This window comes from Mus caroli, unplaced genomic scaffold, assembly GCF_978045245.1.
Source record: "Mus caroli unplaced genomic scaffold, Mus_caroli_1 scaffold_19, whole genome shotgun sequence".
Taxonomy (NCBI): Eukaryota; Metazoa; Chordata; class Mammalia; order Rodentia; family Muridae; genus Mus; species Mus caroli.
Genome location: NW_028227274.1, coordinates 8,078,720 through 8,103,831, shown reverse-complemented (window position 1 = coordinate 8,103,831; position 25,112 = coordinate 8,078,720). Strand labels below are relative to the sequence as shown.

Here is a 25,112-nt window from a genome sequence, read left to right as displayed (position 1 = left end):
TTTCCTTTCCTTTCCTTTCCTTTCCTTTCCTTTCCTTTCCTTTCCTTTCCTTTCCTTTCCTTTCCTTTCCTTTCCTTTCCTTTCCCTTCCTTTCCCTTTTCTTTTTTTCTTACTTTATTTTATTTATTTTTTTTTTGTCTTTTGGGAAGGCCTTTGGTTCTCAACGGGATTCTGACGCGCGCTAAAGGAGGTGGGGGTAGGGGACGGATTTGCTGCGAGTCCGCACCCTGCAGCGACACTTACCACGCGCTTCTGTGGCTTGATGAGGGGCCTGCTGAGGCCATTCATCTTGCTGTAGAGACCGCATGCGTTGCACAGGTAATGACCGGTGCCGTCTCGTCTCCACAGTGGCGTCTGGATGGAGCCGCAGTTCACGCACTCGCGGCTCTCGGACAGGTCCTCCAACAGATCTGGGGGGGAGAGCGTGGACCAGAGGCCTGTGAGAACGCCAGCCCCGAAAACACCACACTCGAATGTCCCAGTCAGGTGATCAGAAACTGGAGGCGCACCCCCAGGCTTGGTTGCCCTAGATCCGCTGGCCACTGTCCCACACTCTGATGTCTCCCGGGGGTCTAGTAGAAACCCCAGGGAAGTCAGAGGTCCTAAAAATGACAGGATCCAGGGTCGGGGGAGGGGGCGGGGGGGGGGAATCAACTCGGGTCCACTTACCGCTCCTCTGGTCTCTGTGGTGTCTAAAGGTTTTTACAACCCGGGCCCATCGTAATTATAAAATGCAACACGCCAAACGCAAAGGCATCGCATAATATCCACTGATTGCTGCCCTCAAATTCCCAGGACTCGCTGCCCATTCCTTGTTATCAAATAATTTAAAGTATTTTCTGTGCTCATAACATTTCCTTCTTACATGCCTTTGCTTCAATTAAAAAAAGACAGCCCATATTTAAAATGCTGTTCTTGGCACTTATATCAATTAATAATAAATAAGAAAAAGATTTTCTCGGGGAGGGAAAGGCTCATTACTAAGCATGAAGACTGCATTTTACTTTTCATGTCATGAGGATCTAACACAGAAATATTCTGGTTTCTATCTAAAATCTATTTTAAATGTTTGTTCCCATCTTTCAGATCATGTGGTTAGTATTTGGGATTTGAAAGTAACCTAAAGCTTAATAATAATAATAATAATAATAATAATCCAAAATAATTAACAAAAATAATAGCATTTGCTGTTTCTCTGAAGGAGGTTAAATATAAAAGCACATCGATTCTCTAAACTGAGACTGAATGTATCTTATACGGACTTTGTAAAATGAGAACCCTTTCTGTCACAAAGAGTTTGAATGTTCTCATTTGACATTCTTCAAGAAATAGTTGAGTCACTTTTAAAGTCACTTTACATAGCATTTTATTTGAAGACTACACTGCCAGCAGACAGCACCACCTTTGTGTTGACAGTCAGTAATCTGGTAAAAATATTTAAATATGGTTTTAGCATTAAAATGCTTATACCATTAATTTTTACCTTACCAAAAAAAAATGTCCCCTTCATTTCTAGAGTTATGCCTTGAGATATAAAGGAAACTAACACACCACACAAGTGAGTTCAAAGTTATCCTGGGGACACTGGAACTTACAACACATCACAAAGATTTATTCTTCTCTGCCCTAAAAGCCACTATTGACCACAGTAATCAGTAAAATACTCAGGACTTCAAGGACACTGAAGTTAAACAAGGCTTTTGCCTTTGTTGTTGACTTTAAAATGTTACCTATCAGAGAGCTCCTCTACCAGAGTGGGGCATTCCCTTGGAAGCCCTGGCCATAGGAACAATAAAAAGACTCCCTGGAGAAGACTGTGGTGTGAATGCCCCCAGGTAGACTTTAGTCCTCTGGAGTCCCAGAGACAAAAATTGAAATTCTAGGAAGTTTTTTTTTTTTTAATTAAATAAAAATTCTTTAGTTCCTTTCTGTCTCCCTGCAAGAAGAGCCAGACAGCAATAATTCTAAAATGTCAAAAGAAAATAGACTTTAATTATAAAATCTGGTTGTGCTGGGAGATTGGCACCTCTGTCCTAAGTGATTTCTTGGGGGTGTTCCTGGGAAGTGAGAGACTCCAGTCAGGTGTGGTTCCCTGAGTGGAGCTCTGCTCAGTGGGAGAAAAGGAAGCCAGCCAGGGAATCAAGGCTTAGGGGGACCAAGGCTCATCTCTGTGAACAACTTCAAATCCACTCTCCAGTCCTGGAAAGGGCAGAGAGGAGGCTTCTTACTATGAAGGTTGCTTACTGTGCACAGCACTCAAGTTTTAGCCTTAGTGTTTGCTCAAACCACTTGCTCCAAATGTGGCTTTAAATAATAACTATTATTAATATTATAATTATAGTTGCAGTGGCAGGAAGATGGCTGCAAATTCAAGGTTAGCAAGGGAAACAGGGAGACCGTGGCAGAGATGAGGGAGGGAAAAATCAAGGTAAAGAAAAAGGTCTGTCTGTGGGATCAAACCTGGGTCTACACTCCTAGCCAATTCTGCCTTAGTTGATTCTTTTCTTAGCAGTCTGCAAAATAACCCCCAGGGTTAAAAATCTGCTTGAGTCTACAGAAGAATTTTCCAACTTTGCAATGCCCAAAGACTGGAAGGGGAAAAAAAAATCAAGTAAAATATAGGCTAAATTCAAAGCCAAAAGAATCTTCTATGGTGCCTATGACAGCCTTTCTCAAACAAATCCATTACTGTCAATGTCTAAAGATGGAATTGTCTCTGCACACACTATCTTCTCAGTCAAATAAGATGGTTCAAGGCTAGAGAAAAAAAATTAGAGGAAATTCGAAGGGATGTCAAGAAACAGGCAGAAATGGGGTAGACTCAAACAGCAAGCACCCTGTCCCACAAACTCTTTGGGTTTTCCTACTCATATCTAAAAGCTTCACAGCCCAGCCACCCTTTCTAGTTCCTTGAAGATTTTTAGTCTCTTGGTCTCTACACTTGGGAGCCAAACATGTTTTTTCTGTGGTAGAAAAGGTGACAGCCTATCAAAGCTCTATCAAGTCCCAAGCTATCAGATGTTCTCAACAGGGTCCTGGCTGTGCCTGTCTTCCAGGCTGACAGTAAAGGTGCCTGAGAGCCTCAGGGGAAAACTGACTTCTTCACCAAGTCTCTGGACCTATCTGTGTCAGTAGCGAGGAGATGATCAATTCAGGTTCTTCTCTTTAAGTCACTGGGCTTTCTAAATACAAACTAAACAACAGTCCCATTTAGTGTAACAGGTCAGGGGACCTGAAAGGACATCCCTAAACCTAAGCGGGGAGGGGCTCCCAGAATGAGACACGAGGATTCATGGGAAGGACAGTTTGGACAATGTGCCTCCATTCAAGACTAACTACTGCCCTCAAATAGACAGCTACATTTTTCCTTATAGGAACAGTTGTCAAATGGGTGAAACCCCGAGAAGGAGAGACATATGGATGAACCCTAGGCCCAAAACAGGATGGCTGGAGAAAGAAACCATGTCCTGACCATACCTTCCTCTGCTAAGAGCAGAGCCACTTTCCAAATTAAGGTCTTTCCAAGGTAGCTGGTCGTGTTTTCCCACTTTACACTTCAATAGCCTCTGGCACGGAGGGTAACTTTGTGAACTAAACTCTGAGGGTCCTGGCCTGGTCAAGTAGAAGCCATATCCCTGAATCCCACCCAGCAGATAGCCTGAAGGCCTATCGACCACAGATGTCACAGATGACCATGTCCCCTTTGCCCCCACTGCTTGGGGAAACAGGGACGCTTGTAGATGACTGGGTCTCAGGGCTTTGGGTGTCCTATTTAAATACCAAAGAAAGGGACGGAGCTCCTCAACTTAGCAGACTGAATTAGAAGAGACTGACTGACTATGCCCATGTGTCTACCTGATCAAGCGCCCAACATTCCAAATGCACCCAGTCCTGGAATCTCACTCACCCAAACCAGGATACAAGCAGAGATCCGGCCCCACATATCTCTCAAACTGAAATGCACATTTGCTCAATTGCCTGGTTCTTAACTACTCACGAAGTGCCCCGGACCTCCCTATCCCACTTCGTGCACATCCCCTCCCCTCATCCCTGAGGTCATAGATGTGCATTCACCCTCTTTCCTGGACAAGAATATCCCCCACAGCATCGCTGCTAGCCTCTGAGTCTGCCACGTAGAACGTCTTGTTCTAAGAAGTCTTTGCAGACCCAGATGGACCTCTAGTAAATAGCTGTTCCACACCGGCTTGCATCCCAGGGTTCCCGGCCCGCACCCCCACACCGCGGCGCGATCTGATCTTTACCTGTGCTGGGGCCTCGTGGCACCGGGAGTGGAGCTCCCGCGCGGCCCTGTAAGCTGTGGAGCACCGGCGTTTCGAAGGGTCCTGCTGGCCAGGCGGGAGTCAGCGGTGCGGCCATGTAGGGCGAGTAGGTCGGGTGATGGTGATGGTGGTGGTGGTACGTTCCGTTCAGCGGCCGCGCTGCGGACAGCGAGCTGTACTGGTGCTCCCGGCCACCCATGGCCGCCAGGCTGCCGCCACCTCCACTCACACTGCCTGCGCCCGTGCCGCCCGCAGCCACGTAGCCCCCGGGGTCTCGAGCGGCGCCGTTGGCCATGGGCGGGCTGGGCGAGTAGGGGAAGCGTGCAGAGGCGTGGGCCGTAGCCGATCCCGCACCTCCAGGTCCGGCCGCGCCGCCGCCGGCTGCGCCACTCCCGCCATACGGGGGGCTGTCGGCGGAGGCCTGGGACCAGCCTGGGTGGGCACCCGCTCCGCCCGCGTGATTGCTGGGCCCGCTGCCCGCCCCCTGAAGGTAGGGCAGACCGGACAGCATGGAGCCCACGCGCGTGGTGGGCACGTAGACCGGGGAGCTGGCTGCTGCGGCGGCCGCGGCTGCCGCCGCTGCGGAGTGCACGAAGCCGCCGGGCGCGCCGTCGTAAGCGGCGGGCCCCTGGCTGGATAGGGCGGCGAGGGTCTGGTACATTTCCTCCGGCTGCTCGGCCGCGAAGGGGCTCAGTTTGGCGCCCCGGCTGGACCACAACAGCTTGCTGGCAGTCGCGGCCTGGTCGAGGTCAGTGAAGAGCAACAAGTCCTCCCAAGTCGACAGGGCGCTCCCGGGGCCAGCGACCCCGGGCGCCGCGGCTCCGTGGGCAGCGGCGAAGGGATGCGAGGCGTAGGGGCTGAGCAAGAGCGAGCGGCCCGGAGGTCCCGCCACCGCCTCGGCGTCGAGCTGCGGCGTCCTGCAGTTGCTGGCGCCGCAGGGACCGCGATCCCCGCCCCGGGAGCAGGAGGAGGACGAAGACGAGATGGGGGAAAGCGGAGAGGAGGGCTCCCGCGCTGGAAAGGGCCCGGAGTCGCCGGCGTCCGCAGCAGCAGCCCCGAAACGCTTCGGCAGGCACCAGCCGCCGTCAGTCAAGGCCATCCACTGTCCGGCGCTACTCCAACCTGACTTTTGATTCCTAAGGTGGGAGTGAGGAACAAGACGGAAGATAGATAAAGTGGACTTACTAAAAGGGTAGACTGTCTACATGTTTCACTCTCTCACCCACCCCTCTCTTAGTTTAGGGCATTCCTTAAATATCCCGCTTCTGCCCCGTACTTGAGGGGTTACAAAACAGCAATTGAAATCTGTGCAGCAGCCAAGGGATCCTGGACAACTAGGGTGCCTTCCTCCATCACCCAGGACAAGTGTTCCTGAGCCTCCTATCCCACCCCTCCATAGCATCCATCCATTGCAAAGCGCGCCAGATCCCAAGATTGATCTCGAAACCGGCCGCAGACTGGCTAACTCTGAGCCGGTGACAAGAAAGAATTTAATGTGTGTTAACGCTGTCTCACCCTGCCTCCTAAGAAAGGTGCCCCTTTCTTGGGATGCCTCAGTGAGAGAGTTCCGCACGTGGAAATAGCTAGAAAAGGCAACCTGTCCCCGAAAACGAAACCGCCGCTTTTTCTCAGAGCTCCCTGGACCTCGCTGATCATATCCAAGGCGAGCTCCAGAAAAAGTTACCTAGCCCAGAGAAAGTGAGATGCCAGGAAAGGCATAAGGATCTAGGAAATAGTGCCGGAAACCAACTGGGCAAAACCTCACGTCCAACCACGTCCAGGCCAATCGCACACCTTAAACACAAACCGCCTTACAACCACCAGCGTGCGTACTCAGGCGGGCCGGGCCACCCCTGGCCCACCCCATGGTCAACCCCAGCAAGGGAAAAGCCAGATCGTTCTGGAATTGGTCATAGTAGGGTGGAGCAGAGCGCAGAGAAAAGGAGGGGAAAACGCAGGAGGGGAGGGGGGTGAGACCGCCCCAGAGCCGAGGCCACCCCAAAGGGGAGAGCAGGAAGAATGACAGGGAGACTTGGAGGGGGTGGGGAGCCAGGCAGGCCTCCACCGGGCTGCTTTTCCAAATCGCTTAGGCTCATCGGAGATAATCACACTAAAATTAATGCCCACACACAGACCCGGGCAAGATAGCAAGAAAGAAGTTTCTCTGCCCACTGGACTACGGGCTCCCGCCCCTTGGCGCTGTGATAACTCGGAGATAAGCTGTGGGCAGATAAGCACTGGGGGGCGGGTGGAGGCTGGTCCGGAGTATCCCGGGAACCTCGGAGTCCCTGCAATCCTCTAAAACGAAGGACCGGACACCCTCGGAACCGATCACAGCCCGGGAAAAGCTGGAGAGCTGGAGGCCCAAGGGCCCGTGAAGGGAGAAGGGAGAGGAGGGGGCAAACAAAGGAGGAAACAGCCGAACCTCGAGCGACGTGCGAGAAGAACGGCCGCGGCCGAGGGTGCTCCGGGGCGCGGAGAGAGGCGGAGGGCGCCGGCGGGAGAGCGAGAGTCCGGGGTCTGCTAGTCGCTGCTGGTGAATAAAAAGGAGAGAGGAGGCGCCTCTTACTGCTCTGCCGGAAAACTGCAGCCTGCGCTCCTGATTGGACTCACCGAGCCCTAAACAAACAGCGCTAGCCGAAGGGTGCCAGGCTGTGGGTCGGAACTGCTCTCTACAAGCTGCTGGGTGCGGAGGTGAAGAGAAGGAGGAGGGATCCAGGGGAGGAGAAAAAAGCGGGTGGGGAGGGGACGGCGAGGGGGAGGGGAGTGCTCAGCCCTAGCGGACAATAAGAGCTAGGCAGCCTGCGGGCGTGGGCTGAGCTGCTAGCCTTGTCCTCAGAGTAGGAGCGAGTCCACCCCGGGGGCGACCAGCTAGAGGACACCAAGGGAGGGGAAGGGGCGACAGCATGCCTGACCTGGCCAGCGACCCATATTCATCCAGCGCTGTAACACATCCCCAGTTGCACACACACACACACACACACACACACACACACACACACGAAGTCATACCCGCACACCCAGGGCAGAAAAGGGAGGGAAACTTGGCTCGGGAGGAGCTGGGTGTCGTCGCCGCAAAGGGAGGGACTCGCCCCCTCCTGGGTCAGGACGCCCCCAAAGTCAGCAGGGGAAGGGGCGGGCGGGGAGGGGGGAGAATGCCCAACTGGCCCTCCCAGCCCCTCCTTCCAAATTAAGCCCCGCGCAGTTGCTAGTAACTGACCTTAAACTTTCTTGACCCTATTTCGGGATGCTCAGGTCGTGGGGGTCCTTTGGGATTCAACGATCTGGGAAAGGAGCCCTTGTGTATTCCCTACCTCGCCCCTGCTCTTAAAATATATACTAAATTCCTGGGAGGTTTTGTAGAGTTCAGGACAACATTCCCCAGCTAACCTTTCGGTTGTGGTGTATGGAAAGGTTGAAACTATGAGGTGCTGGAGACCGTCGTGAATGAAAAACACTGCGGTGTCCAAGGACGCTAGTTTGGTTGTCGCGTTCACTCTGAGCTTTCTCTGAACTTCGGGTCAATCAAAGACAACGCGTTGAGAAGGAGCGGGGTACCTTCCCTGGACCCAGAAAGAAATACCATTTCTCCACCCCCAATCTCACACACACCCCTTAGTCGCTCCCTCCAAATGGTTATCACAACTGTGTACAAACTGATACGGTTCTTAGCGGGCCAAGGACTGGAAATGAACACTGGCGGGGTTATCAGTGCCGATCTGTCAGCAGCGAGTCGCGCACTGCTTGTCCCAGGCAGCAGCAGTGATATACGTCTTATTTCTTTGGGCTCACAAAAGGGATTTCTTTCGACAAGCTGGACATTGGAAGAAGGCTGCAGGAAGGGAATTGAACAGGAGAAACACTCTTGTGGGAGTGGATTCTTACAGGAATATCCCAGGTAAATTAAAGTAAATGTTTTCTATAGATCTTCCTGGAAGCATTTGAACTCTTTTCTTGTTGTTGTTGTTTTAGTTTCGTTTGCTATTTATTTTTATCGTTTTTCCAATTGGAGAAAGGAGAGGGATCCAAGCAGATTGAAACATGAATGCATATATAGGTACTCTGTAAAACACGATTTCGAGAGACCTCTGTTGCAAAGGGGTTCTCTCCTTGAACTGTACCTGTGTGCTGCGGGAGAAGGGAAATGACTTACTGGGGAGGGGGCCTCCGAATCCAGGAAGTTAGCAAGAATTTTCCCGTTTTCATTCTTCACTGTAAATCGCGGCCAAACACTTCTGAATTTAAAACCTGCTACCGAGTAGGTCTATAAACCGTTTTTGCTTAACTGCGTCACTTTTATCGCGTTCCTTTTTGCCTCCCCTAGTCACTGTGGCTTCGGCGTGGCTGCATTTCTGAAAGTAGAAAACTCTGGAATGGAGAGACTAGCAGCTGGAACAGGATTCGAAGGCTTTAAATTTTAACCCGAGTTCGATCGAAAGTTACTACCACAAGAGACTGGCACGGGCCGGCCCAATTCCCACCACGGCTTCCAGCGGCTTGCTTTGGGTTGTCCGGTAAGTTCCAACCAAAATTTTAAGCGGGTTGGGTTCTGCGAAGTTCATTTGTAAGCAATTCATTAAAGCTTCGGACATCGCTTTTTCATTTGAGTCCAATTTTCCGAAATAATGTCTCCAGTTTACTCTTAAAAGCAATTTTTACAGTTCGTATTTGCTAATAAAATAATAAATGACTTGGCTAACTAAATTTGGCGTCCTGGCTGTGAACGACCTTCAAGGTTGAGGGACATCGAGCTCCGGCGCGAGCCTAGTTCCAGTCCTGTTGGGGGGGGAGGGTTGGCTTTGTTTTGTTTTGTTGTTCGAGGGGTTATCCTGTGTACATTTCCTGGAACAATAGCAAACCCCTACTGCTATGCTTTCCCGAAGCTAGGCATCGAAGACTAGAGAACACACTGACCCTGGCGCCTCTGGGACAGAGGTGAGGAGTTTGACCCACACGAACAGATTCGACAACATTCGGACTCTAGCGGCTGGGGAAGAAACCCATAATTTTACCATCCTCATTCCCAATCATTTTAGTAGTGCCTTCAACCACAAGAAAAAAACGATAGGTCATTGTTTTTCCTTTCAGGGCTCAAAATTCACCTTTAAACTTTTTTTTAAAGGCTAGCTTTCTGAAAGAGGAATAGGTTAGAGAAATATTTTTTTTCCATCTCAGTTAATGTAAAAATAAAACCTGTCCGGTTGACTAAGACAAAAACCTAGACTGCCCGCAGACTCTAATTTGTTCCCCCCTCCCCCCGGACTCACGGACTCTGGCGACACCCCAGCCCAGCAAGCAAAGGCACATTTCAAAGCCCTCCCCCATCGGCCTCAGGCTGGACTCTCCAGGGAAATGGAAGCCAGCAGAATCCGGGGTGCCGAGGGGAAGGTGGTACACCAACCTAGGGGAACCCCAAAATGGAGATGGTCCCCATCATGCCCCAAATAACCCCTGCAAGTTTCTTTCTTAGTGTTTTCCTTTTGTTTTGTTTCTTTCTTTTCAACTCCTTTTCTCTTGTCCCCTCCTGTCTTTCCCAAGCTGGCTTTGCTAGTCTTGACCGGAATCGTTTTGCTCAGAACCATTTAGACCCAAAAAACAGGCCCTCCGAACAGAATCTTCTTCCTAAGCCCTAAAGAAAGCTGACTCTAGGGCAGGACCTGTCCCCCTATGCTCATTTATTTGGTCCGGACCAAACCACCACTTGCCTTTCAAATCTAGCCGGAACACAGCAGCCAATAGGGCAGGGGGCGGGGGCTCTGTGGCTAAAACGGAAGAGGTGTTTGGGGACTCGATGGCGCGCGGCTTCCGGGGGGGCACCACAGACCTGGGCCTGGATGTATATCGCTATACATCTTTGGCCTTGCAAACTCAAGCTTATTACCTGTCATTTCACGAAGCTTCTACCTGCTCGAACATCGATTCAAAAGTGGGGCAAGGGGTGTTGATACATACACATACAATTTCTGTGTTAAACATGGTTTGAACTTTAGATTTAAAAATATTACGGTAAAGCTATAACTCACTGGTGAATTGCTTAATGCTCAAGGATGTGGGTTCGATTCCCACGCACTACAAAAAAGAAAAAATTGAAAAGAAAGAAAGAAAAAAAAGGAAACACATTTATAAAGCCTAGTCGATTATATCACATTTCTTACTGTCTTAGGGACTCTTTCACCCAACGATATGGGTCACCTTGGCTTCCTAATTTTCCCCAATGTCCCAGTCCAGTAGAGGGGTGTGAACAGTGTGTGCCCCCATTCGGAACGCCAGCCAATAACCAGGGTACTCTCTTTTCCCTTCTTCTCTCTCCCTTCGTGGTGAGTCCTTTTTTCTTTCTTTTACCCCATTTCTTCCCTTCCCTTCCTCCATTTTATTCTTATGTTCCTATAAACAAACAAAACCGCTCCAGACGTGATCAGGTGACGGCGGAAGAGCGAAGGTCGCCCCAATTCACAGTGTTGGTTCTCTTTCTGCCTGGCCTCAGGCTTCAGAGCTAATGCACCGGTCCCGGGCAGTGGGAATCAAGCGGTACGCGGGACCCGACCCTGCCCCCGCGGCCCCGCACATTTGCAGCCCCTGGTGACCCCGGCTGGCAGCCGCCAGTTCAGTGCAGAGGTGGGCTCGCGGTTGCCGGAAAGGTCATTGAGGTGGCATCCCTGTCCGCGCGCTGTTTACGTGACTTAATGTATGTACTTCTTAGCGGCAGTAAGAAGCAGTGGCGATAAGGGGGTGGCCCCCGGAGCGTCGCCGTAAAAGCCCCACGCTGGGCGCCTGAGGCCCACCCTCAGCCATTAACCTTTTTACTTTATTCTTTCCTCTCTCTTAAAGCTTGTTATCAGGGCCACCCAATGACCGACGAAAGATTTTCCCTCCCCACCTCTCCCATCGCCGCTTTAAACCAAATAAATTTAGCTATTAAGGGCCAAGATGTCTGAAAAAAGATCGAAAGGTGTCTCTCTGGGATCCCTTAGAGAAGCGGAGAAGCTAGCGGCTCTCGGCTCTCGAATCCCGATAAAGAAATTCCCCGCTGGCGCCAGCCTCCCTCCTCAGCCTGCTTGCGTTCCTGGGATCACCACCTCAAAGGTCCCTTGCGACCTGTGACTGCAACTGAGGCATTGTCTCCGGGTCTCCTGGCCTGGGGATGCCCAGGCATTAGAACTAACCCTAACCCTAACCCTAACTCAGAAGCTGTAGGACCTAAAACATTCCTGCCGGGCTTGCAGAAGAACCAAGGTCAATGAAACAAACTCAAAGTTCCATTTAAATTTGCCCCTCTTCCCCCTGTCTTCTACAAAGCCTTCTATTATATATGACAAGCTGGCCTGGAGCTCAAGATCCTTACCGCCTGTAGAGTATAGGAATTATAAATGTTGTAGCCTTGTCCTACTGTTTTGGGTTTATTTATTTACTTATTTATTTCTCTAATATTAATAAAGACAAAACCAAATCATACCTGTCTACCTTCCCCATGGTTCATTTTAGGATCAGAGAAGCACTCCATATCCCCTTGGGGTCATGAGCAGAACAGTCTGAACCCCCGCAGATGTGATAGACCTGTGTCTCCGAATCCCGGAACTGAACCCAGGAAGGGTGTAGACTCTCAAAGGTTAGTTTGGTCAAACGCAGTAGAGTCATTATTAATTACAGCTGGCATGGTTACTTGATGCCCAGGGCTGTGTGTCAGCCAAAGCCATCACTTCCCTCTCAAAGGATGAAACCAAGGGTCCTCATTTCGCAGACTCGGGACTCTAAAAGTCCTGGAGGAAGGGGAGGGGGTGTCCGTTGGAATGGTCAGATAATGATTCCATGATTCTGTTTCGAAACAGAAAGGGCTGAGTGCAGGGAGCATGGCTGAGATGCGCAGGTCCTGGTGGGTAGGGCCTCTGCTTTGCTGCTCCCTCAATGTACTCTCTACAGATGGATTCATTTCCAAAGCGCAGTCCAGGTTCTTCTGTTGCCTTATGCTGGGGTGTGAACTTACAGACACCCCTTTTCCTATTCCTTCCAAATCGTTTACTTCCTGAACCCCCTCACCGTGTAGCCTTGCCCTCTAACCCAGCCTCTAAAGGATGAGAAAGGGAAGCCTCAGAAAGAAGGGACTCTCAGCTCCACGCCTAAGCTAGACCTAAGGGCTCCTTGCATGTGGGGGCAGAGTGGCTGAGAGTATGGGGACAGTGAATTCTGGGATGTGGATCCCACTGCCCCAAACCTCTGTCCCTTGGAGTCCTTAAGTAGCATTTGCCCTTTCCTTTCCTTTCCTTTCTTTCTTCTCTCTCTCTCTCTCTCCTTTTTTTTAAAAGGCCAGGCAGGGATTGATAAAGTAGGCAGAGAGAAAAAATAAAGAAAACAGAAAAATGAGTTTTTGAGAGATTTGCTAAGTTATAGATGCTATCCTTGAGTCCAAGAGAGAGTAGTGACCAAGAAAAGTTACTACTCATAAATATGACCTCTCTATTCAGCTATGCTGCAAATATGCGGAGAGTTAGGGCTAAAGGGTTTGTCTACCACTGTGCAGGCCTCCAGCTTCCTGCCACTCATCAACAGATCATGTCCTGAGTATGCATGGCAGGAGAAGAAACAGGAGAGGCAGCTCTGAGCTTGCAAGTGTTTACAGTCTAGGAGGTTGGCACCTCTTGTAGAGCCACAGGCAGCTTTGTGGAAGGAGCTGAGGGGAGCTTTGCCTTCCTCTGAAAGGGCACTTAGATTGCCTTTGTCTTCCAGGCTAAGTGGCTTTGGAAAGTTGCGAGTTCCTCTAGCTTAAACATTGAGGGAATTTGTAAGAGCCATTGGACCAGTCCAGAACTTGGGGTTACTGTGCCACCTCCTAATACCTCCATCTATTTTCTGTGTGAGGAGGGCAAATTGCCCAACTTCTCGGTTCCAGTTCTCTCTTCTGTAAAAGAGAGCTTTAAAAAACCAAGGCAAGGCATCCTGACTATGCCCATAATCACTGTTCTCAGAGCTGGGGCAGCACTATGATTCTCAGACCAGCCAAGACTACACAGTGGGCAAGATGGCTCAAAGGGCAAAGCTATGTCCTGACAGGACAAACCAATGACTTCCACACATGAGTGTGACATGGGTGTATGTGTGAGCACATACATACATAAGTGTAACTTAAAAATTAAAGAAAGGCTAGAAGGAAGGAAGGAAAAAGGAAAGGGGGGAGGGAGGGAGGGAGGGAGGGTAGACCCCTTATGAGATCATTGCAAAGACAAAGAGCTTTGGTAGCAGTGCTTGTGCATGGTAAGGTCTATGAATTATTACTGACATCCGCACATATACTGCACAAAATTTCAACTTTGTATGTGAACTAACTGCTTAGCTGCCTCTGTACTAAATGAATTCCCAGAAAAGCACTCCCATTTTACTTGGGGATTGTTTTGAGCCTTCTGTGTACCAGCACCAGGACTTTATTGCATTATGGTAGGGAAGAGGGTGGGGGTGATACAAACATAAGTCCTTTGCTGGCTTTTGGTGTCTTTGAAGAAGAAACATTCCTTGTTCTCCCCTTTTCAAATGCAAGCAGCAGATTCCAGCATCTTCTGCAGAACCAAGATAGCAATCTTGAAGCTCCTCAAAAAAAAAAAAAAAAAACCCAGCCCTCTACAGTAGCCCTCCTTGCCAACGCTGCTCTAGAGATAGATAGAAGGGAATTAGCACACAGTCATTGAGAAGGCCAACCTAGGAGATTGGCGCTAGATATTAGGAACTTAGAAGAACCAATTTAAATTGATCTACACATAGGCAACTCTACTCTTCTCTCAAGCTTTTTACCCTTCAGCTAGTATTGTAGATTTATCCCAGTTTGATTTTCCATTATTTTGTGACTCAATCTTCTCTCTCTCTCTCTCTCTCTCTCTCTCTCTCTCTCTCTCTCTCTCTCTCTCTACCTCCCCCAACAGCATTTTCTTTATTTAGGGCTGGAGGTAGAAGCGAGAATATCTCCTGCATGCTAGCCAAATGCTCTATTCCTGAAACACATACACTACAGGAACAGATTATTGATCATAGGCCACTCTAGATTTCTTCAGTCTTGGTTTCTTTCTGGCTCTTCTCTTCCCCCTCCTTCCAATATGTATTTGAAAACAAAATCCAAACCAGAACAAGAAGAATCCTGTTCTCTAGCTAAGAAGACAGTGAAAGAGATGCACAGAGGCAGAGCCCATAGTGGGTGAGTCTCCCTCTTCCTCTCCCTCTCCCCCTCCCCCTCCCCCCCTCCCCCTCCCTCTCCCCCTCCCTCTCCCTCTCCCTCTCCCCTCCCCCTCCTCCTCTCAACAGCCCAGCCACAGGCGGCTGGCCCCATGTGGGCCCAGAGACTGCTTTCCTCTGGTCTTTGACAGCCCTGATCTTCTCTTGGTTTGATTTACTGAGTGCTGTCATTTCTCTGCTCTTTACTCTCACAGTCACACATTCAAACCTGATAAAGTTCAAGACCCTGAGTGCTTGCAGCTTCCCAAGACTGACAGTCCTGTCCTCCACCCCAGCCAGCCAGCTGAGGCTGATTGAATCCTCCTGGACAGAAGCCTCCAGGGATCAGAAGCAGCAGTTAGTCCAAGGGGACAGGGAATGCCCTGGCCCCCTCTGCTATTTCAGCAAACCTCAGTCCCTTCTCTCCTGAGATGGATTGTCAGAGATTTGAGGGTAGGGAAAGAGCTGAGCTTCCACATGCAGGGCTGGTTAAGATGGGATGGAAACTTCTAGACGGCTGCTCTGAGAGCTGGGTCTCCTAAATCTACTGAACAGTCATGGACTCAAGACTGAGACACTTAACCCCGAGGTGCCTCAGTTGCTCCGTCCATAAAATGATAAAAATATTGCTTCACACAAACACTCATCATGAACTAATGACCAGGGTCCTACTCGCCCGAGCCATCCTATAGGCTCCACGGAGATGGGAGTGCATATATCTGTCCTGGCTCTTCAGTTCCTGTCAGGTTCAATACAAATTTAGATGTTAATCTAAACACTACACTAGTGGGCTAAACAAAAGGAATGATTTGTCTCCAAAGGCCAAACAGTTAACTTAGACTCAGGTTTCCAGACCACTGAAATGTCTTCTGATGGAAGATGCTTTCTAAATACCTTATTTTCTGCCCATGAATATAAGAGAGCAAAACCAAAGAACATAAACTACAAGTGGTAACCAAGGATGGAGACATTTTATTCTCAGTGTGGATAGTGTAAGGGCATTGTAGTTACTAAGCATCATTTATTTATTGCCCAAATTCATGTTTTCACTTAAAAAGTATTATCTTTAAAAGTATCAAAATTTTCTAGTGCAGGGGAGTAGTCCAGTGGAGAGCACGTGTTTAGCACGCTCTGAGCCCTTACTTTAATGCTTAGCATCACAAAACAAACAAGTAAATCTGGTGTAAAGTAATTATGGTAGCAGTGATCCAAGTAGATGACTGGCAATCTAAGTGTTCTCACCTTGGTAATTAAAGAAAGAGGAGAACCGACATTCCTGGACCGACAGTGCTGTGCCTTGGTGGTTGGGGCCCCAAAGAGCTCACAGAATCTGAAATCTCTCTAAGGAAGACCATGTCTGCCAATATGAAAGCCCTTAAGCAAAGAAGGTCAGAAGCCCAGGGCTAAAACACTTAAGATTCAGCGATTTGTCATTCCATGTGTCCCACAACACAAGCGCTCTGAAGGAACAGTTCACTGACACAAACATGGAGGAGCAGGTGGGATATGACAAACTGTTGGTCAAGAGAATGAAGGAAAACAAAGTACCCTGGGAAGAGCTTGCCAAGAGTCATCAGCTGTCCTCGATGAGAGCTTATACTTCCAAGTCTGAGTCCAGGCAAAAATAAGTCTTTAAGACGAACAAATAATCAAACCCTGGGAGGAAAAAGTTGGCTAAATTGTGGCAGATACCAGTAATTCCCATGACTCAAGAGGCAGAGGCAGGAGGAACACTAGAAGTCTGTGGCCAGCCTGCTTTACATAGGGCTAGGCCAACTAGTATTATTTAGAGAGATCCTTTCTCTTTTTGTTTTGCTTTGGTTAGGCTAGGTGTGGTGTGGTGTGGTGTGGTGTGGTGTGGTGTGGTGTGGTGTGGTGTGGTGTGGTGTGGTTTGGTTTGGTTTGGTTTGGTTTGGTTTGGTTTGGTTTGGTTTGGTTTGGTTTTTGAGACAAGGTTTCTCTGTGTATCCCTGGCTATCCTAGAACTCAATTTGTAGATGAGGCTGGTGGGAAACTCAGAGATCCGCATGCCTCTGCATTCCAAGTGCTGGGATTAAAGGTGTGTATTGCCACCACCCAACAGGACTATGAACTATTTTCATATGACTATGAAAGGTATAATTGCCTCTCTAGCTCTCATGCCTAAAGAAAGCACAAAAATATCTAAGGGGACAACTGTAGTGACCCTTTTAAAAATTCAGCACAGTTGTCGGCTACCGTGGTTAGAAGGCACTTTTTACCTGAGAGATGGTGGAAGTAAAGTATTGTATATTTTATATATTATATATTTTATTACATATTATATATCACACTATAACATATAAGTTCCAGTACTTAGGATATAGAGGCAGATCCATGTGTAGCTAGTTAGAGGCCAGTTCTGGCTCTTGACACCCTGTCTTTAAAAAAATGGAAAACCAGCTGGGCGTGGTGGTGCACACCTTTAATCCCAGCACTCAGGAAGCAGAGGCAGGCGGATTTCTGAGTTCGAGGCCGGCCTGGTCTACAAAGTGAGTTCCAGGACAGCCAGGGCTATACAGAGAAACCCTGTCTCGAAAAACCAAAAAAAAAAAAAAAAAAAAAAAAAAAAAAAAAGGAAAACCAAGGCATTAATCCCAGCACTCAGGAAGCAGAGGCAGGGGGATCACTGTGAGTAGGTGGCCAGACTGGCCAACATAGTGAGTTCCAAGATAGCTGAGACTATATAGTAAGATCCTGTCTCAATAAAACAACAATGAAAACCAGGGTGAGCGAGATGGCTCATCAGTTAAGAGCTCTGGCTGTCTTGCAGAGAGGACCTGGGATATGATGGCTCATAACCATCTAACTCCATCCTGTCCAGGGGATCTGACATCCTCTTATGGCCTTTGTGAGTGCTTTATGCATGTGGTGCATAATATATAGACATAAAATGCACATAAAACAAGAATAGATGAATCTTTCTTAGAAAGAAAGTCAAAACAAAGCCAGAAGGCACTTTTTAGCTCTCTAGTCTGCAGATATCATTTGCATATTACAAAGTTGCTTCTTTCTGACCATAGTTCTGGCCTCTGTGGAAGAGCTTAGGATAGACTGATATCAAATGACTTCTCCTGGCACATCCTCAGTCAGATTACCACTCTGTTTATGGTACCACAATTAGAGGCATGTAATTATCTAACAAAAACAGTATAAATGTTACATCATTTATAAAGCAGTACCTAGCTAAAGTCTAGCCAAAACCACAGCCTAGATCCACAAAGCAAGCTGTTGGCCTTCAAGTTTCTTTCTTTCTTTCTTTCTTTTTTTTTTTTTTTTTTCTGTTGTTGCTTTTCCAACACAGGGTTTCTCTGTGTAGCCCTGGCTGTCCTGGAACTTGCTCTGTAAACCAAGCTGGCCTCAAACTCTCCTTCCTGAGTCACCATCCCTGCTCATCCTTCAAATTTCAAAGGCCTTCTCAGTGTCAAGAGTTCAGCATGTACTGAGCCTCTGTGGAAATGGCAGGGTGAACAGACAGGAGCGCACGTGAGTCAGCCACTGAGTCATGAGTTCAAATACCAAAGACACAGAGAAAGTTTACTGTAAGCACTTATGCAAATCTCTCACTAACACTGCTTTCTATTTTCCCCACTTGTTCAGAGGAGGTAAGGATATCTTCTATACCTAGTATGCTGTCCGGACTGTTTGGCAAGAAAAATGATGAAATTCTACTTTAGGCTACTTATGGGGTAATGAAGGCTACTTATGGGGTAATGAAGGCTAATGAATGGGGAAAGAGGATATCAAGGCTCAAAGACTTCAGAGAGGGGAGTTGTTTAAAGGCAAGAGGTAGCCGGGCGTGGTGGCGCACGCCTTTAATCCCAGCACTCGGGAGGCAGAGGCAGGCGGATTTCTGAGTTCGAGGCCAGCCTGGTCTACAAAGTGAGTTCCAGGACAGCCAGGGCTATACAGAGAAACCCTGTCTCGAAAAACCAAAAAAAAAAAAAAAAAAAGGCAAGAGGTACGAAAAAGCCTTTGAGAGGATACAATGTAACCTACTAGAGGTCACTGAAGGCCATAAACAGCCTGAGTGTATTGATGCACATCTATAATTCCAGTACCGGGGAGTCTGAGGCAGGAAGAGTGTTTGAGGTAATCTGGGCTATATAACAAACAAAGCCAAAATCCTTGATCTTGTGGTAGTTGTGGAGGTTCAGCAATTAAAGGTGGCTTATACCAACCACCTTTATACCAAGCTGAATACAATAGTCAGTATTGTCTAAGGAAACTGACAGAATGAAGACAGATATGTGGCTGCACCTATACATTGTGAATTATTATAACATATAGCATTACATAGTAACAAATCCCTATGACTTATTAGAATGACTTGCAGGATATAGTCTGAGTGGTCCAACTATGGATACCATACAGCAGCAGCTGAGAGCCTGGTCATCGTCCACGGTGCTGGATGTCTCCACAGTCCCAATCTGGCACCAGAGACATGGAGGATTCGTGAAGAACTTCTGGTCCTAAGAGTATGCTGGAAGCCCAAAGAAGATGGCTCAAATATCAGCCAAGAATGCGTAGGATCACCAGATGGGCTTGCCTACTGGCATGCAAAGCAGGACTTCCTTCTTTCTCTTCCTCTCATCACCTGGCTTGCAACCAACTGAAAGACACCGCCCACTTTTGTGGATTTGCTGTTGTCTTTACATTGCCTTTTCAGGACAGGGTTTCTCTGTGTATCCCTGGCTGTCCTGAAACTCTCTACACAGACCAAGCTGGCCTTGAACTCAGAGATCTGCCTACTTCTGCCTCCCTGAGCACTGGAATTAAAGGCTTATGCCACTGTACCCTGCTGATACCACCAACTTCTGGGATACAACTTTCTGCTTCAAATGATCAGCTCAAGAAAAGTCTTTGGGGGGCTGGTGAGATGGCTCAGTGGGTAAGAGCACCCGACTGCTCTTCTGAAGGTCCAGAGTTCAAATCCCAGCAACCACATGGTGGCTCACAACCATCTGCAACAAGATCTGACTCCTTCTTCTGGAGTGTCTGAAGACAGTTACAGTGTACTTATATATAATAAATAAATAAATCTTAAAAAAAAACTTAAAAAAAATAAAAAATAAGAAAAGTCTTTGGAAAGAGTGCCCAGAGGTTATTCCAGATCCAATCAAGTTGATACAAAAGACCTGAGTTCCACCCCTGGGACCATTCCCACAAGCTGTCTTCTGACCTCCATACAAACCTTAGGGTGCGTGTTTGGGGTATACACTTGAGTGCTTGCACACACACATAATGAATAGATGTATCAGAAAGGATTTTAAAAACCTTGATCTGGTGCTGCTTGGAGCAGGTGTGGTGATACACTTCATGTGCTTGTAAGCCTTGGAGAATTTGTGAACAGAAGCAAGAGGATCAGCTCTAAGACTGTTCTCGGCCGCAATATACTGAGTTGTGGCCAACCTAATCTCTACGAGGCTAATCAATCAACCAATCAATCAACCAATCAATAAAAGAAATGAGGTTTGAGACTTTGAAGTATCAGCAGATTGTTTCACTATTTTTATCCAAGCGCAGTGGGACACATCTTTAGTGCCAGAACTCTGGAGATCAGCAGAAGCAGACAGATCTATAAGATTGTGGTCTACATAGTGAATTCCAGGCTAGCCAGGGCAACATAGTGAGGCTATGTCTCAAAAAAGAAAAAATATATATATACTAAACTGTGTCCTTTAGGACAAAAGATAACTGTCAACTAAGAAGAAAGAAATTATCAAATCTCAAAACTATTAGCTGGAGAATTTACCATGATATGTGAAACCTTTCAAATGTTGCAATGAGGGCCAAGGCAGGACTGAGTCTGCCAAAGCTACTGTAATGAGATGTTGGGCATTAAAATGAAGCCCCAAGTAGTGGCTCAGTAATGTTGAGGTAGTGGTTTCTTCTACTTAAGGGTTTCCCCAGAGTCCAGGCCAGAAGCCTGGCATATGTAGGTACACACTTATGAATGAATGTCACGTTAAGACATACAGAGTTCCCCAGTCCCTGAGTTTGGCATTCCCTCCCCTCACACAGAGACACTGTATCACCGGCTTCCTAGGGATGCCACCACACATGTATCTCTGAGAATCCAATTTCCAGACTCACAGGTTCAGTGGTACATGCTGGGGACCCTTGAGCAGCAATTCAGGTAAGATGATCTCTCCACAGAAGGGGCCCATGACAGCACTGTGAAGAGAAAGAGACTCAAACCAGCAAGCCAATGCCCTACATAGTAGGTTACGATGCAGCAGAAGGCCCTCCCTAGATGCTAGGATCTAGTGCTTGGTCTTTCTAGCCTCCAAATAAACGTGAATAAATACTCTAGCCTCAGGCATCTACTAAGAGGACCAGCAACAAACACAAATAAGTAAATTCATATACTAAAATATTTTTTAAAAGGGAGAAAACAGATGAAGACATCACATACAGACACACAGGCACGGATACATGCACTCACGCACGTACACACACTCCAGTTTTTTAATCTAGTGTGGACTAGAATTTGATAAATAACCCAGGATGGCTTTGAACATCCTGACTTTCTGACTTTCTGACTCAGATCCCTCTGAGTGTTGTGACTATGGCGACATGAGCCTATTGCCAAACTCCAAGACCTACGGGGGAGGGGGAGAGAGGGGAGCTGAGACAAGGTGTGGCACATCTGGAAAGAAAGAGGGATTCTCAATTAAAGAACTGTTCCATCAAACTGCTCTGTGGACATTATCCAGCTTGATGATCGATGTGAGATGGCCTACCCCATTGAGGGGAGTGTCACTTCTGGTGTGTGTGTAGGGGGGGTGGGGCAGTGGCAGAGCTGACTAAGAAAGCTGTGTGTGAACAGGAGCAATGGGAACAAGCCAGCAGCAACTTTCTTCCATGGTCTCTGTTTCAGTTGCTTCCTTGGCTTCCCTTAGTGATGGACTATGACCTTAAAACTAAAATACCCACCCACCTGCTTTTTTATGGATTTGCTTGTTTGCTTGTTTGTTCGTTTGTTTGCTTGTGGTTTTCATGGTGTGTAACATAGCAACAGAAACAAAGGTCTGACTCTGCAGTCCTGGCTGGCCTGGAACTTTCTGTGTGTACCAGAGTGGCTGTAATCTTCCTACCTCTGACACCCAAGTGCTGAGATGACAAGGGTGTGCACCATCATGCCTTGCTCTGTTTTTGTTTTTATTAATAAATCAGCTAACTAACTAATTAATTAATGTAGTATATATAAGAGGAGAGGAGGGGAAAGAGAGAAAGGCAAAGTGTTGGCTAGAAAGACCTTCTGGGTGCAGGCTTCTGTCTCCACCTCCTGTTTCATAGGGAACCACTCAGCATTTTTCACTTGGGTTCCAGGTATTAACCTTGGCTCATAGGGCTTATGTAAGCACTGCTTCTGCGGGAGAAGCTGGCTCCCTGGTCCCAGGCCTCTCTTTCAGGGTTTGTTTGTTTATTTGTTTGTTTGGATTGGTTGGTGGTGAGTTAGTTGTTGAGACACTATCTCTTGTTATTCAGACTGGCTTGGAATTTAGTATGTAGTATATTCTTGAAGTTCAGATCGTTTTCTGGTTGATTTAGGCTATAGTTGATAATTCTCCATTTCAAAATAACGATCAACTGGCTGTAAATTTCAACATTTTATTGTTTAAGTTTACCCATTCTATACTGGTCTTCCTTCAAGGCACTAATGCTTAAGAAAAAAAAAGTCAGTTTATTTTTTTCCGACCGGGTTTTATCTGTGCTCACATTGACCTCAAACTCCACGTGTAGCTAAAGATAAGCTTAAACTTCCTGCTTCCACCTCCCGAGTGCAGGGGCACATCAGTAAACCTGGTTTATGGGATACAGGGAATCAAATCCAGGGCTTCGTGCATGCCAGGCAAGCAGCCTACCAACTAAGCCATACATACCCCAGCATACCCCAAATTGCATTTTAAATTAAACTGCATTTTATTTATTGTGTATCTGTACATATGGTTGTGCATGGGCCACAACTTGTGGAGGTCAAAGGCCAACCTGCAAAAGTAGATTCTCTCCCTCCAATATGTGCCTCCCAGGGGTCAAGCTCCCGTTGTCAGGCTTTTCAGTGGGTGCCTTCACCTTCTGAGAGACCTCCCAGCTCCTGCCCAAATGCCTTGAGTGTTAAACCAGTCCGGCCTGCTTAGAAAGTTCTTGACCTGCTCTTTCTCTTGGGCCCGTGTCGCCAGCAAGATGGGCAAGTGTCGTGGTCTCTGAACTGCCCAGAAGCTCCGCAGTCACTGACGGGACCAGAAATGGCATGATAAACAGTACATGAAAGCCCACTTGGGCACAGTCCTGAAGATCAATCCGTTTGGGGGGGGTGCCTCTCATGCAAAAGGAATTGTGCTGGAAAAAGTAGGGGTTGAAGCGAAACAGCCAAATTCTGCTATCCATCAGGAAGTGTGTCAGGGTGCAGATCATTAAGAACTGCAAGAAGATCACAGCATTCGTGCCCAACGATGGCTGCCTGAATGGCATTGAGGAGAATGACGAAGTTCTGGTTGCTGGATTTGGTCGAAAAGGTCATGCTGTAGGTGATACTCCTGGAGTCCGCTTAAGGTGGTTAAGTAGCCAGTGTGTCTCTTTTGGCTCTATACAAAGGCAAGAAAGAAAGGCCAAGATCATAAAACTTGACAATGGAAACACAGTAATAAATTTTCATATTCTGAAGAAAAAAAAGTTCTTAGCCAGCCCGGACTGTACAGCAAGGCTTGTTTCCTTAGAGTGCATTGTACGTGCATACGTGCATACGTGCGTGTAAACATGTGTCATGGTGCTCTGGTGGGAAACAGAAGGCAACTTTTTTCTTTTCAGCCTTGGGAATAGAACTTAGGGAGTGAGGCTTGAAGGCAGGCACCTTTACACAGTCAACCCTCTCCTCAGCTCTATGGTAATAGACATCCCCACCCCAACCCCAGAAGTGGACTGAAGTGGAAACTTCTAGTTCTTTAAAAGTTAGTTATGTCAGATGATGTTTGGCTGAGGCACAGAGCTGAAAGAATGTCTTGCTAAAGCAAACACAGGAAAGACTGTTTTCCTGAAGCAGACACCAGGGAAAGGATGCTTGGATATAGCAAATACATGGAAGAACCATTTTGAAGGAATATAAATATGACCCCACAGACAGCAGGAGATGAGCACTGGGCTTTGGTTTGGTTTGCTCTGCCTCAGTATTCTTCGCTAACGACACACATGTATTGGTTCACCTTACATAGTGTTGTTAAGCTCAACTTGTAGTAACTCTGCCATTGAGAGAAACTCATCCAAGAACTGCTTGTGAGGTTCCTGTGGCAACTTGCCACTTCTTCGGTCTCACCTCAGGCTGGTTGTCGAACATGGTGGCTTCTTCAGAATTGAACTACAGCTGTGGGTTCGTGCCTGGTGTCTGCTTGCTGAAAGGACTGGACTGTAGCTGCTGATTCATATTTGGTGTTTGCTACAGGACTGAACTGCTGCAGGTCAAGCTCGCTCCCAGAGAACGCTTGCTGAACAGGTTCACTTCCTCGTATCCTAACAACTTTTCTCAAAAGCTACACGCTGAACAGCATGGACAGCAGAAGAGACTTTTTTTTTTTTTTTTTTTTTTTTTGCTTTGCTTTGCTTTGCTTTGCTTTGCTTTGCTTTGCTTTGCTTTGCTTTGCTTTGCTTTGCTTTGCTTTGCTTTGTATTTTAAGACACGGGTTTCTCCATGTATCCCTTATTGTCCTGGAACTCACTCTATAGGTTAGGGTGGCCTTGAACTCACAGAGATTTCACCTACCTCTACCTCTCAAGTGCAGGGATTAAAGGCGTGCACCACCACAGCCTCAGGGCCCTGTTAATTTTAAAAGGTATAATGGGCTCTGCTAACTCTCATGTCCTAAAGAAAGCTAAGTAACATAGATGTTTTTGGTCTAGGACACAATAGAGATTTAGATAAGGACCACTTAGTATTGAACCAAAATAACAGTCTCTAAGACAAATAAGAAGTTTTCATATAATCAACTGAAGGGTTAGAAATGTAGTTCAGCTCATTGAGTCTTCTCCTTAAACACACGAAGCCTTGGGTCAGATTATTACCTTATTAAACTAGGCATGGTAGCACATACCTATAATCATAGCACTGAGGAGGATCAAGAGTTGAAGGCTAGACTTGGTTGCAAAGGGAATTTGAGACCACTTTGGGCTCAAATTTGAAAATTTGTCTCAAATATATATATAAAGTTGTGCATATTAGTGATAACCAAGCTATAATCATAGAACCACAGAGACTAGATATAGAGTAAGGGCATAGAGCAGTGGGATTTAACCTTTGGAGTCACACATTAGATATCCTGCATATCAGGTATTTACATTATGTTTCATAATGGTAGCAAAATTATAGCTATGAAGAGGCAATAAAAGTAAATTTATGCTTAGGGTCACCACAACATGAGGAACTATATTATAAGGTCAAAGCACTAGGAAGATTAAGAACCACTGGACTAAAGAGTACAGATAAATCTCATTAGAAAAGGGCTGGCAAGATGGCTCAGTGGTTAAGAGCACTGACTGCTCTTCCGAAGGTCCTGAGTTCAAATCCCAATAACCATATGGTGTCTCACAACCATCCATCATGAAATCTGATGCCTTCTTCTGGTGTGT

General features: G+C 47.3%; 1 protein-coding gene, 1 long non-coding RNA gene and 1 pseudogene across 13 annotated transcripts in view; 2 read left to right on the top strand and 1 right to left on the bottom strand.

The window, feature by feature from the left end:
* Positions 1 to 6,925, bottom strand: part of Gata6 (GATA binding protein 6) — a 32,935-nt gene extending 26,010 nt beyond the window's left edge. Inside the window, exons 1-3 of one of the 4 annotated variants that reach the window (XM_021150661.3) lie at positions 6,706 to 6,925; positions 4,263 to 5,416; positions 244 to 410 (exon numbers count right to left, since the gene is read on the bottom strand). In XM_021150661.3, coding sequence (XP_021006320.1) covers positions 244 to 410; positions 4,263 to 5,379 — 1,284 coding nt within the window. In that variant the 5' untranslated portion in view covers positions 5,380 to 5,416; positions 6,706 to 6,925. The other 3 variants (XM_085833381.1, XM_029471963.2, XM_085833382.1) reach the window with 3 other exon arrangements.
* Positions 6,897 to 19,303, top strand: LOC110284956 (uncharacterized). Of its 9 annotated transcripts, none has more exons than XR_015046014.1 (6): positions 7,822 to 8,178; positions 8,605 to 8,794; positions 11,763 to 11,886; positions 14,385 to 14,454; positions 17,794 to 17,975; positions 18,826 to 19,303. It is a non-coding gene; the product is annotated as an uncharacterized LOC110284956 (long non-coding RNA). The 9 variants fall into 9 exon arrangements; XR_003835456.2 differs by having other exon boundaries at positions 18,814 to 19,303; XR_003835453.2 differs by lacking the exons at positions 14,385 to 14,454; positions 17,794 to 17,975 and adding an exon at positions 6,897 to 6,974 and having other exon boundaries at positions 8,078 to 8,178; positions 18,814 to 19,303.
* Positions 19,304 to 22,679: 3,376 nt separating this feature from the next.
* Positions 22,680 to 23,116, top strand: LOC110285121 (small ribosomal subunit protein uS12 pseudogene; annotated as a pseudogene).
* The last annotated feature ends 1,996 nt before the right edge of the window (positions 23,117 to 25,112 follow it).